The sequence below is a fragment of the Entelurus aequoreus genome, linkage group LG05 (genome assembly GCF_033978785.1).
Source record: "Entelurus aequoreus isolate RoL-2023_Sb linkage group LG05, RoL_Eaeq_v1.1, whole genome shotgun sequence".
Lineage (NCBI taxonomy): Eukaryota > Metazoa > Chordata > Actinopteri > Syngnathiformes > Syngnathidae > Entelurus > Entelurus aequoreus.
Genome location: NC_084735.1, coordinates 77,019,298 through 77,033,758, shown reverse-complemented (window position 1 = coordinate 77,033,758; position 14,461 = coordinate 77,019,298). Strand labels below are relative to the sequence as shown.

The 14,461-nt window shown below is 40.1% G+C and overlaps 1 protein-coding gene across 2 annotated transcripts in view; it reads right to left on the bottom strand.

Moving 5' to 3' along the window:
* rad51d (RAD51 paralog D) overlaps window positions 1–14,461 on the bottom strand; it is a 41,795-nt gene that overhangs the window by 26,906 nt on the left and 428 nt on the right. For both annotated transcript variants that reach the window (XM_062048949.1, XM_062048947.1), the window contains exons 1-2: window positions 11,573–14,461; window positions 11,414–11,475 (exon numbers count right to left, since the gene is read on the bottom strand). The exon at window positions 11,573–14,461 is cut by the window's right edge. In XM_062048949.1, the coding sequence (XP_061904933.1) occupies window positions 11,414–11,475; window positions 11,573–11,654 (144 nt within the window). In that variant the 5' untranslated portion in view covers window positions 11,655–14,461. The remainder of the gene's footprint in view (window positions 1–11,413; window positions 11,476–11,572) is intronic.

Genomic DNA, 14,461 nt, shown 5'->3' with positions numbered 1-14,461 from the left:
TAATTTCCGAAAGTGAATTCAAGAGAGTGTATTATAAAAATTGTCGAGCAGATCGTCCACAATTTTATTAAGCAAACTGGCTGGGTAGAGCTAGGTGCACGGCGGGGTACAACGTATTCACTTGCTCTGAGCGGATGGTAAAATTAAATTATGCACAATGCGTACACTTGTATTAAAATAATAGTATTTATTTAACAGGAAATAAGGGAAACGGAACATAAACATGTATTTGCCACTCAACCTTAAAATTAAGAATGTATTGAGAGTTGCTATAATTCAGTGTTACATTATTTACATACAAAGTTGTACACATGAATTGTGGCAATTTGGAGTACATAACCTAGAGAAATCATATGTTTTATATTATGTAAAATAACATTGTAACTACTTTCTGTTCCATTATTAAAATGTAATGTGTACATTTTATCATGAAGGTCTACCATCTATTTGGACAATTATGACAATAAAAAAATATCACTGATCTATAGTGTGTTCAAAAAAGAACACTCAGCGCCAGTGTACAGTGCATGAAAATATGTGTGCATGTTTATGGTCATATGAAGAAATTAACTAGTTTTATTCTATATTGTGTATAACTACACTGAGTGCATAATAATTTGCATCTTCTTGGTCACCGTCCCGTGTAAATACAGCAACCAGTGTTAAAGACCAATACTGTATGTCTCACATGGCTGTCTTTCTTGTTATTAGCTTGAAAAATGACAAATATCTTCTTTTGGGTTGTCAAGTTGTGCAATTAATATCCGAACAGTGTGGTGAGGATATATATCATAAAGTGCACTGTTCAGGTATCTTGCTTATTATATTGGCGGGTAAAATCGCGGCATCATGGCGTACTACAAAAGTAGTTTGTTTTTAAGTAAGTATTTTTCGGACAAGTGGACATGATTTAAGCGACCTCGCTCCTGCTCTATCATCTTTAATAGTAACAGTGATTCGGTACAGTATGAGATTTTTCCAAATATTAGCTTTGGCCTACTTACTGTTGCCTAGACGTCCCGATGGTTAGCTTGCAGATGGTGCTTCAAGTTGGGTTGTACTTTTACCCGAGAAAATTAAGCCACAAGGTTTACAAGTTGTTTTGTTGTCTACTGCTACAAATGAGAAGTAAATGGGTTATACAAATTTAGGCTTTAGAATTTGTGCGTCCATGACTTCTCTTCTCTTTCTTTTGAGTGTAGAAGACATTGTATTGACGTCTTGTATTGCGTCTTGTTTTCCAGGTGAACAATCAAAACAGTGTCAATTTAAAAGTTGCTAGTTCTGATTGGATACCCTTTGTGCTTTTCCACCCGCCCCTGTCCCACATGCAACTGTGATTGGCTATTTTCTCACACCCACCTACAGACAAAATCAAATATATTTGGATATTGTCTGTCAATCTTAGTCTCGTTTTTATTCGTTGACTATATTATCAATTAATTTTGTCATTGTTTTAGTCAATCGTTATCATCCTAATTTCGTCAAAGTAAGTCGTTGTCGATCACAAAGACAAACAGTTTTAGTCAACAAAGTTAACACTGATTCACAGTATATAGATTCAGCCGGTCACTAAATTAGGTACACCTGCACAACATTGGATCAATACAGCACTAAATAAAAGAACAAAAATCTAGTGTTTCCTTAAACAAAGTAGTATTGCTGCAATGGTGCCGTCTTTTTTCACACAGCATATGCCTCAACTGACGCACTAGTATTTTTTGGTGCGAATATCACAATAAAATTACAAAACATCTTTGACAAAGCATGATCATAAAGCTAAATATTTTTATTTTGTTAATGTAGATAAAGCGGATGTATAGCATAGCGCTTTTATTTTGAAAAAAAGAGTGTGATTATTTTCAGAAAGTGTTGACATGTTTTGATGTCGGATCGACTGTTTGCAATCAACGTCCTGCCTACGGTCTTTCTTTTCTGTTGAGCTTTTATGTCATCTTACTTACTAAAGCAGTCAAAGTAACAATCTACATTTTATGTTATGACAGCACCTCAACTGTGCAAGCACCACCCACCTCTGAACGAATGCACAGCAGGCATTTGCTGCAGTGATGTCGCCTCGTCTCATGGTGAAAAATAGTCCTTTCTTGTCAAGAGAACAACTTGCCATGGCTTTGAACCTGATGTTACCATAATATCCCCTTTTCGTTGTCCATTTCTGCTCGCTATTTTCCCGCTTGTGGCTCATCACTAACTAGTGAACTGCAGCCAAGTGTCCCCCGCTACAGCACGGCCCAAGGGTCAAAAAGGACGCGTGTGTGTAAATCGCCTGTTAAAAAAATTAGTGCCGTTATTGAAATGTATAGTTAACTTGGCTATAGTTAAATTGCCTGCTCAGTGGCCTTGTGGTTAGAGTATCCGCCCTGAGACTGGAAGGTCATGAGTTCAAACCCCGGCCGAGTCATACCAAAGACTATAAAAAGGGGACCCATTACCTCCCTGTTTGGCACTCAGCTTTAAGGGTTGTAATTGGGGGTTAAATCACCAAATTATCCCTGAGCGCTGCCACCGCTGCTTCTCACTGCTCCCCTGATCTCCCAGGGGGTGGAACAAGGGTAATTTCACCACACCTAGTGGTACTTTAACTTTAAATTTAACGCGTTATCTTTGACAGCTCTAATATATATAGACACATACATATACACACACTTCTAGAGTAACAACGTTGGATTGGTTTTAGCCTGTTTTCTAAATTCCAAATATCAAAATGGCGCTCGCATGCTTCGATTTGTTGTAGCGGCCCTTAAAAGGGCAACGTTTGGACACCCCTGATTTATAGCATTCATTAGTAGCTTGAACCCACCAAGACATGCAAGCCCTTTTGCTCTTTCATCATTTGCAGCGAGGAGAGATGCTGAAAAATAAAATCTCAGCCTGACCTCACGGGCTGCAGAGCGTAAACTTCATCATAAATAGTTCCCCCAACAAACTTTTTCTGAAATGTAAGAGCACCCGTAATCATGAAACAAGGCCCAGCGCAGCACTTTGGGAGAGGTTATGAATATTTGTGTGAGTAGAAGAGGTCAAAAAGCAAACCCTAGAATATATCCTAAAAATACAAGTTTTATTTGGATAGTTGTGGTCATTGTCTCTGCGACAAACAACTATGTTTACCCTTTAATAATCCAAACTGCAAGGTTAAGGCGCCACAAATATTTCATATTGCCTTTACGGTTTTCTATATTCCTCCATGTGAGACCTCCCAAACCTGACATTTTATCAAGGGGGGAGGGTTGAATAGTGCTTTCCCAACACTGCCCCCAGCTCTTTTGGCTCCATCCAAGCGACCGAGTTGACGCTTTCTGACCAGTTAGTTTGTCCACTGGTCACGCATGCAAAAAAACCCCATTGAGGTCAGAAAACTGCAGCCGATTTAATCAAAATTTGCATGACACTTTGAGTTTGAAACAAGTCCGACTACACGATTGACTTTATTTTGCTCAGACAAATGTTTGCTGGTATAGCTATGTTAAATATTGGTAAATTCATTATAATTGTGTTGATTAAAAACACTTTGTGTTAATTAATAATTTTTTTTTTTAAATCACTTGATCATTTATTGGGCTTAAAAAGTGAAAGTAAAATGTATCTTATCAGCGATACTGGGTATGTATTTACTTGAAATCGGACAAAAATCAAACCAAAATAATTGGTGTTGTTTAATTCATATTTTCTTGTTTCATTGTACAGCGGTACTTCAACTTGAGTGTTTTGGGAACAAAAAAAAGAAATCATCCAAAACATAACCGATTTTGTAGTTGACTTGGCGGAGCAGTACCCTCCCTTTTCCAGGGAAGAGTTCTACCAGATTCTTCATTTCTAAGGCTATGTCTACACTAAGCCGGATAACCCCTTAAATGAATAATTATTTAGCCTAAGCCCCCGTTTCAGCCACACTAAACCAGCGTTTAAGGCCCCCCTCCTCGGACAATTTTTTACACAAGTAATGCGCCATCTATTTATTTAATCTCGGGCTATTAGCTTTGTATGGACTCATTGATCGTTTACAAACGGAGTTCGGAGAGGAAGTGACGTCAGAAAGATGGAGGTGAGTCATCTAGACATTCCCGTGTGGAAATCACACAAGAATACCTTAAGAGAAGCAAACGCGCGATTGCAGCTTTTTCGGATACAACACATCTCAGACGGCAACATTAGACGGTTGAGCGACGGTTTTGGTTAAGGCCTGGAAGATCGGCAGCCTGGTGGGATATGTTTGTCAACGAGTGTGTTGTGCCACAGGAACGGCAAGAGAACTTTCGAATGTCCAGGTCAGCTGTGATTCTACTTAGTGAAAAACTTTGTCCATTTGTCGAAAGAGAGACAACAACAATGCGGGCTCCCGTGGACGAGGGAAGACTACGAAAACCAGCGAATACATTTGGACTGGCAAAGCAGACTATTACTAGTTATTGTCCGTGATGTATGTCGAGCGATTACTCAACGTCTTGTTTGGTACTCCATAACTATCGTGAAACCATGAAGTGGTTGCGACCGTCAAGTACGACCGCCAATTTCCTGAACAGCTATCTATGATTGTTGTAAAATGCTCTTTATTACATGGTTAACTTTCACATGTCCATTAAAGATATGATTCATGTATGATGGCTCAGGTGTGATTCACTACAATAGTCTAACAGCTGCTGATGGTGAGGCAAGCAAGATTTACTGTTAAAAGAAATGTGGCAATAGTCTACATTGAAACACAGGGTAAGAATACACTTTCGCGCATGCGTACCAGGTCGCGTTGCGCCGATGGAGGGGAGGGGGGGCAGGGAGGGGGGTGTCTTAAACGACCATTGTGTGTGTGTGTGTGTGTGTGCGGACATGGATAAGGTTAAGTGGATTTACCCTGGATAACCTTAGTGTAGAAGGGGCCTAAGGCTGCCTAAATAATGAGATGTGACTAGAATTAAAGATGAACAATTTATTCTATACAAAGGAGTAAGTACAAACAATAGCAATAGCAGCGCTGGAGGGGAGACCGAGCTGTCTTAATTCCGCAGCCTTCTCTAAAATGGTTGCACTTGTCACATGCTTTTGTTTCCCTTGCTGCCAAGCCTTGGCAGAGATCAAGACCGAAAGTTAACTTGCCGCGTGTGTATAGCACAGACATTATCTGACACCATTAAAACTTGGGAGAATAATATGTTTGTGTGCACATAGATCATACTTGCCAACCCTCCCGGATTTTCTGGGACAATATGAATGTGATCATACAAAGCACGTTTTCATGGAGGATAGCTGTTATAAATAATAAATAATGATAAATGGGTTATACTTGTATAGCGCTTTTCTACCTTCAAGGTACTCAAAGCGCTTTGACAGTATTTCCACATTCACCCATTCACACACACATTCACACACTGATGGCGGGAGCTGCCATGCAAGGCGCTACCAGCAGCCATCAGGAGCAAGGGTGAAGTGTCTTGCCCAAGGACACAACGGACGTGACTAGGATGGTAGAAGGTGGGGATTGAACCCCAGTAACCAGCAACCGTCCGATTGCTGGCACGGCCACTCTACCCACTTCGCCACGCTGTCTGTTAAAGTTAAAGTTAAAGCTAAAGTACCAATGATTGTCACACACACACTAGGTGTGGTGAAATTTGTCCTCTGCATTTGACCCATCCCCTTGTTCACCCCCTGGGAAGTGAGGGGAGCAGTGGGCAGCAGCGGTGCCGCCCCCGGGAATCATTTTTGGTGATTTAAAGGCCTACTGAAACCCACTACTACCGACCACGCAGTCTGATAGTTTATATATCAATGATGAAATCTTAACATTATAACACAAGCCAATACGGCCGGGTTAACTTATAAAGTGACATTTTAAATTTGCCGCTAAACTTCCGGTTCGAAACGCCTCTGAGGATGCCGTATGCGCGTGACGTAACCCGGGGAACACGGATATGCCTTCCACATTGAAGCCAATACGAAAAAGCTCTGTTTTCATTTCATAATTCCACAGTATTCTGGACATCTGTGTTCGTGAATCTGTTGCAATCATGTTCATTGCATTATGGAGAAGGAAGCTGAGCAAGCAAAGAAGAAAGTTGTCGGTGCGAAATGGACGTATTTTTCGAACGTAGTCAGCAACAACAGTACACAGCCGGCGCGTCTTTGTTTACATTCCCGGAAGATGCAGTCAAGATGGAAGAACTCGGATAACAGAGACTCTAACCAGGAGGACTTTTGACTTCGATACACAGACGCCTGTAGAGAACTGGGACAACACAGACTCTTACCAGGATTACTTTGATTTGGATGACAAAGACGGAGACGTGCTACTGTGAGTATGCAGCTTTGGCTTCTAAACATTTGATCGCTTGACCGTATGTGCGCAACTTTTTTTTGCGTATGTACGTAACTTTTTTAAAATATATAAGCTTTATGAACCTTGGGTTAGGTGAACGGTCTTTTGGGCTGAGTGATTGTGTGTGTTGATCAGGTGTTTGAATTGTATTGGCGTGTTCTATGGAGCTAGGAGCTAGCAGAGGAGCTAGGAGCTAGCGTAACAAACACGCAGGTGTTTTTATGCAGGATTAATTTGTGGCATATTAAATATAAGCCTGGTTGTGTTGTGGCTAATAGAGTATATATATGTCTTGTGTTTATTTACTGTTGTAGTCATTCCCAGCTGAATATCAGGTACCGTGAGTATGCAGCCTTGGCTGCTAAACATTTGATAGCTTGACCGTATGTGCGCGTCACGTACGTAACTTTTTAAAAATATATAAGCTTTATGAACCTTGGGTTAGGTGAACGGTCTTTTGGGCTGAGTGATTGTGTGTGTTGATCAGGTGTTTGAATTGTATTGGCGTGTTCTATGGAGCTAGGAGCTAGCAGAGGAGCTAGGAGCTAGCATAACAAACACGCAGGTGTTTTTATGCAGGATTAATTTGTGGCATATTAAATATAAGCCTGGTTGTGTTGTGGCTAATAGAGTATATATATGTCTTGTGTTTATTTACTGTTGTAGTCATTCCCAGCTGAATATCAGGTCACCCCCGGCTCTCACAGCATCTTCCCTATCTGAATAGCTTCAACTCCCCACTAGTCCTTCACTTGCACTTTACTCATCCACAAATCTTTCATCCTCGCTCAAATTAATGGGGAAATTGTCGCTTTCTCTGTCCGAATCTCTCTCACTTCATGCGGCCATCATTGTAAACAATAGGGAACTTTGCGTATATGTTCAACTGACTACGTCACGCTACTTCCGGTAGGGGCAAGCCTTTTTTTTTCAGATACCAAAAGTTGCAATCTTTATCGTCGTTGTTCTATACTAAATCCTTTCAGCAAAAATATGGCAATATCGCGAAATGATCAAGTATGACACATAGAATAGATCTGCTATCCCCGTTTAAATAAAAAAAATTCATTTCAGTAGGCCTTTAACCCCCAATTCCAACCCTTGATGCTGAGTGCCAAGCAGGGAGGTAATGGGTCCCATTTTTATAGTCTTTGGTATGACTCGGCCGGGGTTTGAACTCACAACCTACCCATCTCAGGGCGGACACTCTAGCCACTTGCTGCTTCCGATACAAATACAGAAAAGGTAAGATACACTCAAGCAAATGGGACCAAACTGTATTTAATAACAACTTTATCAAATACTTTTTGGACCCATTTATCATATCATAAAATCATTATGATAACGTTTTTATGAAAGCGAATAACTCCCTTCTTTTTCCTGTTACTTTAATGTGCAACCTAAATCAACAGTGATTAGAGCTGCACATATGACTTTAAATAAAAAAAGAAAAGAAAAACATTTCCTAAAGCAGTGTTTTTCAACCTTTTTTGAGGCAAGGCACATTTTTTGCGTTGAGAAAATCCGGAGGCACACCACCGGGAGAAATCATAAACTCAGTTGACAGTTAAAAGTCATTGTCGCAATTGTTGGATATGACTATAAACCATAAGCAACCATGCATCAATATAGCTCTTGTCTCAAACTAGGTGTACTGTCACGACCTGTCACATCACGCCGTGACTTATTTTGAGTTTTTTGCTGTTTTCCTGTGTGTAGTGTTTTAGTTCTTGTCTTGCGCTCCTATTTTGGTGGCTTTTTCTCTTTTTTTGGTATTTTCCTGTAGCAGTTTCATGTCTTCCTTTGAGCGATATTTCCCGCATCTACTTTGTTATAGCAATCAAGAATATTTCAGTTGTTTTTATCCTTCTTTGTGTGGACATTGTTGATTGTCATGTCATGTTCGGATGTACATTGTGGACGCCGTCTTTGCTCCACAGTAAGTTTTTGCTGTCATCCAGCATTCTGTTTTTTGTTTACTTTGTAGCCAGTTCAGTTTTAGTTTCGTTCTGCATAGCCTTCCCTAAGCTTCAATGCCTTTTCTTAAGGGCACTCACCTTTTGTTTATTTTTGGTTTAAGCATAAGACACCTTTTTACCTGCATTTACAAAGCAATTAGCTACCGGCTGCCACCTACTGATATGGAAGAGTATTACACGGTTACTCTGCCGAGCTCTAGACAGCACCGACACTCAACAACAACAACAACACTTAATTTGCAGACTATAATTACTGGTTTGCAAAAAAATTTTTTAACCCAAATATGTGAAATTAGATTATCTCCCACGGCACACCAGACTGTATCTCACGGCCGCAGCACAGTGGTTGAAAAACACTGTCCTATAGTATCTATGCCTCACCTGGTGTATAGTTCACCGCACGTCACTGGTACATATGTAGTATCATCTACAAAGACACAAATAATTGCTATTGCGACATCCATTGGACACATTCAGAACAGCAGTTTCTTTCATTCAAAAATTATCAGTTTATGGTTTGCGTAAAGGCTAACTTTTTATTTTCCTTTGTAATCTCTGCCTACTGAGCCAATGGTGCTGTTAAGTTATTGTGGCTCAATTTGCCTTAATTTTTTTTATGTTAATGTATTATTATTTAAAGGCCTACTGAAACCCACTACTACCGACCACGCAGTCTGATAGTTTATATATCAATGTTGAAATCTTAACATTATAACACATGCCAATACGGCCGGGTTAACTTATAAAGTGACATTTTAAATTTGCCGCTAAACTTCCGGTTCGAAACGCCTCTGAGGATGACGTATGCGTGTGACGTAGCCCGGCGAACACGGGTATGCCTTCCACATTGAAGCCGATACGAAAAAGCTCTGTTTTCATTTCATAATTCCACAGTATTCTGGACATCTGTGTTCGTGAATCTGTTTCAATCATGTTCATTGCATTATGGAGAAGGAAGCCAAGCAAGCAAAGAAGAAAGTTGTCGGTGCGAAATGGACGTATTTTTCGAACGTAGTCAGCCACAACAGTACACAGCCGGCGCTTCTTTGTTTACATTCCCGAAAGATGCAGTCAAGATGGAAGAACTCGGATAACAGAGACTCTAACCAGGAGGACTTTTGATTTGGATACACAGACGCCTGTAGAGAACTGGGACAACACAGACTCTTACCAGGATTACTTTGATTTGGATGACAAAGACGCAGACGTGCTACTGTGAGTATGCAGCTTTGGCTTTTTTTTGCGTATGTACGTAACTTTTTTAAAATATATAAGCTTTATGAACCTTGGGTTAGGTGAACGGTCTTTTGGGCTGAGTGATTGTGTGTGTTGATCATGTGTTTGAATTGTATTGGCGTGTTCTATGGAGCTAGGAGCTAGCAGAGGAGCTAGGAGCTAGCATAACACGTACCGTACCGTAAGTGCGCGTCACGTACGTAACTTTTTAAAAATATATAAGCTTTATGAACCTTGGGTTAGGTGAACGGTCTTTTGGGCTGAGTGATTGTGTGTGTTGATCAGGTGTTTGAATTGTATTGGCGTGTTCTATGGAGCTAGGAGCTAGCAGAGGAGCTAGGAGCTAGCATAACAAACACGCAGGTGTTATTATGCAGGATTAATTTGTGGCATATTAAATATAAGCCTGGTTGTGTTGTGGCTAATAGAGTATATATATGTCTTGTGTTTATTTACTGTTGTAGTCATTCCCAGCTGAATATCAGGTACCGTGAGTATGCAGCCTTGGCTGCTAAACATTCGATAACTTGACCGTATGTGCGCGTCACGTACGTAACTTTTTAAAAATATATAAGCTTTATGAACCTTGGGTTAGGTAAACGGTCTTTTGGGCTGAGTGATTGTGTGTGTTGATCAGGTGTTTGAATTGTATTGGCGTGTTCTATGGAGCTAGGAGCTAGCAGAGGAGCTAGGAGCTAGCATAACAAACACGCAGGTGTTTTTATGCAGGATTAATTTGTGGCATATTAAATATAAGCCTGGTTGTGTTGTGGCTAATAGAGTATATATATGTCTTGTGTTTATTTACTGTTGTAGTCATTCCCAGCTGAATATCAGGTCACCCCCGGCTCTCACAGCATCTTCCCTATCTGAATAGCTTCAACTCCCCACTAGTCCTTCACTTGCACTTTACTCATCCACAAATCTTTCATCCTCGCTCAAATTAATGGGGAAATTGTCGCTTTCTCGGTCCGAATCTCTCTCACTTCATGCGGCCATCATTGTAAACAATAGGGAACTTTGCGTATATGTTCAACTGACTACGTCACGCTACTTCCGGTAGGTGCAAGCCTTTTTTTTATCAGATACCAAAAGTTGCAATCTTTATCGTCGTTGTTCTATACTAAATCCTTTCAGCAAAAATATGGCAATATCGCGAAATGATCAAGTATGACACATAGAATAGATCTGCTATCCCCGTTTAAATAAAAAAAATTCATTTCAGTAGGCCTTTAATATATATTATTGTTTGCTCTTGAACGCATCATAATTATCCCCTCAACTCCCCCCAAAATGGATTAACTCGCTGGAATAAAAAAGACAATATAACATACATCCATAAACGCGGATGCATATGAAAAAGTGCAATATATTTATCTGTACAGTAACCTATTTATTTATTTATATCTGCACCTTATTGCTTTTTTATCCTGCACCAGCATGAGCTAATGCAACGAAACGTCATTCTTATCTGTACTGTAAAGTTCAAATTTTAATGACAATAAAAAGGAAGTCTAAGTCTAAGTTTTAGTTGCTTAAGAGATATTCCTGGCTCTGAATTTGCTCATTGCTATTTTTATGTTTTTGTGCATTATTTGTTGCCGTCATCATTAAACGAACAGGTTACTCATCAGTTACTCAGTACTTGAGTAGTTTTTTCACAACATACTTTTTACTTTTACTCAAGTAAATATTTGGGTGACTACTCCTTACTTTTACTTGAGTAATAAATCTCTAAAGTAACAGTACTTTTACTTGAGTACCATTTCTGGCTACTCTACCCACCTCTGGTCATTTTGAACCACTCTGTTGGACAATTACTCTGCAAACCCGTCATGTTCTCCCTCTAAAATGTGACATTAAATACCGTGTATGACACCGAACATTTCTCTGCAAGCTCTTCAGTGCTGGACGAGACCAGGTCTTCCACTGTGGGAGCAAGAAAAGGAGAATCACGTTAATTTCAGCTTTTCAGTTAAGAGGAATGCTTGCACTACTACGTCACTGAGCAGGCCCATACACCAACCTGTTTTAATATGAGCGTCTCGCAAGCGGCGTAGTAAAACTTCATCCAGTCCAGGACACATCCCTTCTCTCAGGAGCACCATGATAGTCTCTCATTGTCGAGAAACAGCGAGTTTAAAAAAAGAAGAAGTTTAAATTCAAACTTGAAGTAGCTGTCAATCAAGCAAGCGAGCAGGAGAGCGAGCTACTCGTGTTTGTAGCATCGTTGCTAGCTCAGTTTGGGCGACCTCGCCGCCTGGTGAGGTCGTTTTTGTCGGATTAGAAGGACATGTCGTACAGCACGGACTGACTTTCTTGAGGCTCGCTATGTGGTTTATGGAGTTGAAAAAGGAAACAAATACTAATACCCTTTTAACAGTTATTTTTAAGTCATGCTTGACGCGGCCGATGCTGATGACATACAACCAAGGAAGTCGCAATGCATCATGGGTAGTGTAGTTTAGTGAGCCTGAAAGCCAGTACAATTGCAGTAAAAAGACACACACTTGCTACCATAGACATCTTATAAGTAGACGCAGCATCGAGCGCTACTGCCTACTGGCGCTGACGAGACGCGGGGCCGCCATCTTGGAGTGGTGATCCGCTCCACTCAATGAACTGTCAGCGCATTTAATTAATCTTATCTCACTGAATACCACTAATTTTCACGCGGTGTTTTTTTGTCATACATGTAGCTATGATAAAGGACACATGTTTTGGCGTGTTTTATTTTTCATAGTTTGCTTGACAGTAATAGAATATTCTTATATTCTATAAGTGACCAGACGTTCGAGATCAAAACTGGGAATATAATCTCAGAGAAGGGAAAAAAAACGGTCTTCTATTTTTAAATTGAAGTAACAATATGATTAGGTTATATATACATGCGTATATCCTACATAAACAATGTATGAATACATTAGATATCTATATATCTTATAAACTGTATCTCTGTTGCTGCAGCAGCAGAGAGTTTATTCTGTCTTGACACTTTGTAATTGATCTTTTGTATTACATTATTCCCTTAAATGATCATGTTTACAGTGATTGTTTTATATGTATTTTTTATGTATGTCGCTCTGGATAAAAGCGTCTGCCAAATACTTAAACATAAACATATATTAACACCTGGAAGTCTTTATATAAGCTAAAACCACCAATTTGGCTTGTACAATCTTTATCGTCATCATTTATTTCAACTTTGTTATTCAAGTATGACATTTTTAAATGTAATTAATTTAATTGACAAGCAATTCTATTATGGCTACTATTTCAGTACCACTGAAGATCTTTGCTCCTTCTCAACTCTGTGGTAATATTATTTTCACAAAATACAACCAGTAGTACGTTAACGTTTAAATCTTACTTGTGAAAAGTAATCCCCCGATTCCTATTTTCAACAGTTTGCTCATTTGAGCAGGAAAACGCCGAACACCAGCCCGGCATCTTTGTTTTCTACCTGTCAACTGTCAGTTTCGGCTGCTCGCCGGCTCCTCATCACCACTTCAAGATGGCGGCCGAATTTCTCGCGTCACAGCAGCCAATGCTGCGTCTACTTATAAGATGTCTATGCTTGCTACACCAGTGTTTTTCAACCTCTTTTGAGCCAAGGCACATTTTTGCGTTGAAAAAGGCACACCACCAACAGAAATCATTCAAAAACGAAACTCAGTTGACAGTAAAAAGTCGTTGTCGCAATTGTTGGATATTAATTTAAACCATAACCAACCATAATAATGATAATACATGTTATTTGGTATAGGTGTGTTTTGAGAAGGCTTTTGAAGGTAGGAATGTCTGAGCAGTCACGGATGGGTTTGGGGAGAGAGTTCCAGAGGGTGGGATTAGCGATGGAGAAGGCTCTATCACCTCAGGTCCGGAGCTTGGTTCTGAGTGGTGGGGAGAGGAGGTTGGCGTCGGAGGAGCGGAGGCTGCGTGAAGGGGTATGGCGGTGAAGCAGGTTGGTGAGGTAGCAGGGGGCCTGGTTGTGGAGGGCTTTGTGGGTGAGGAGGAGGATTTTAAAGTGGATCCATGCAACCATGCATCAATATAGATCTTGTCTCAAAGTAGGTGTACTGTCACCACCTGTCACATCACACCCTGATTTATTTGGAGTTTTTTGCTTTTTTCCTGTGTGTAGTGTTTTAGTTCTTGTCTTGTGCTCCTATTTTGGTGGTTTTTTCTCTTTTTTTTGGTATTTTCCTGTAGCAGTTCGATGTCTTCCTTTGAGCGATATTTCCCGCATCTACTTGTTTTTAGCAATCAAGAATATTTCAGTTGTTTTTATCCTTCTTTGTGGGGACATTGTTGATTGTCATGTCATGTTCAGATGTACATTGTGGACGCCGTCTTTGCTCCACAGTAAGTCTTTGCTGTCGTCCAGCATTCTGCTTTTGTTTACTTTGTAGCCAGTTCAGTTTTAGTTTCGTTCTGCATAGCCTTTCCTAAGCTTCAATGCCTTTTCTTAGGGGCACTCACCTTTTGTTTATTCTTGGTTTGAGCATTATATACCTTTTTACCTGCACGCTGCTTCCCGCTGTTTCTGACATCCACAAAGCAATTAGCTACCGGCTGCCACCTACTGATATGGAAGAGTATTACACGGTTACTCTACAGAGCTCTAGACAGCACCGACACTCAACAACAACACATCATTTGCAGACTATAATTACTGTTTTGCAAAAAATATTTTTAACCCAAATAGGTGCAATTAGATAATCTCCCACGGCACACCAGACTGCTCAGTGGTTGAAAAACACTGTGCTACACAATTCTTTTTTTTTTTCATAGCTCATAAATTGAAATTCGCAATTTTGTTGCTCTGTGCAAACTATTTTATTTTTATTCTTACGTCTTCCTTTAAAAATTAAAAAAAAGTTGCTGCATCGCCATGGTAACACAGCAGTCCCAG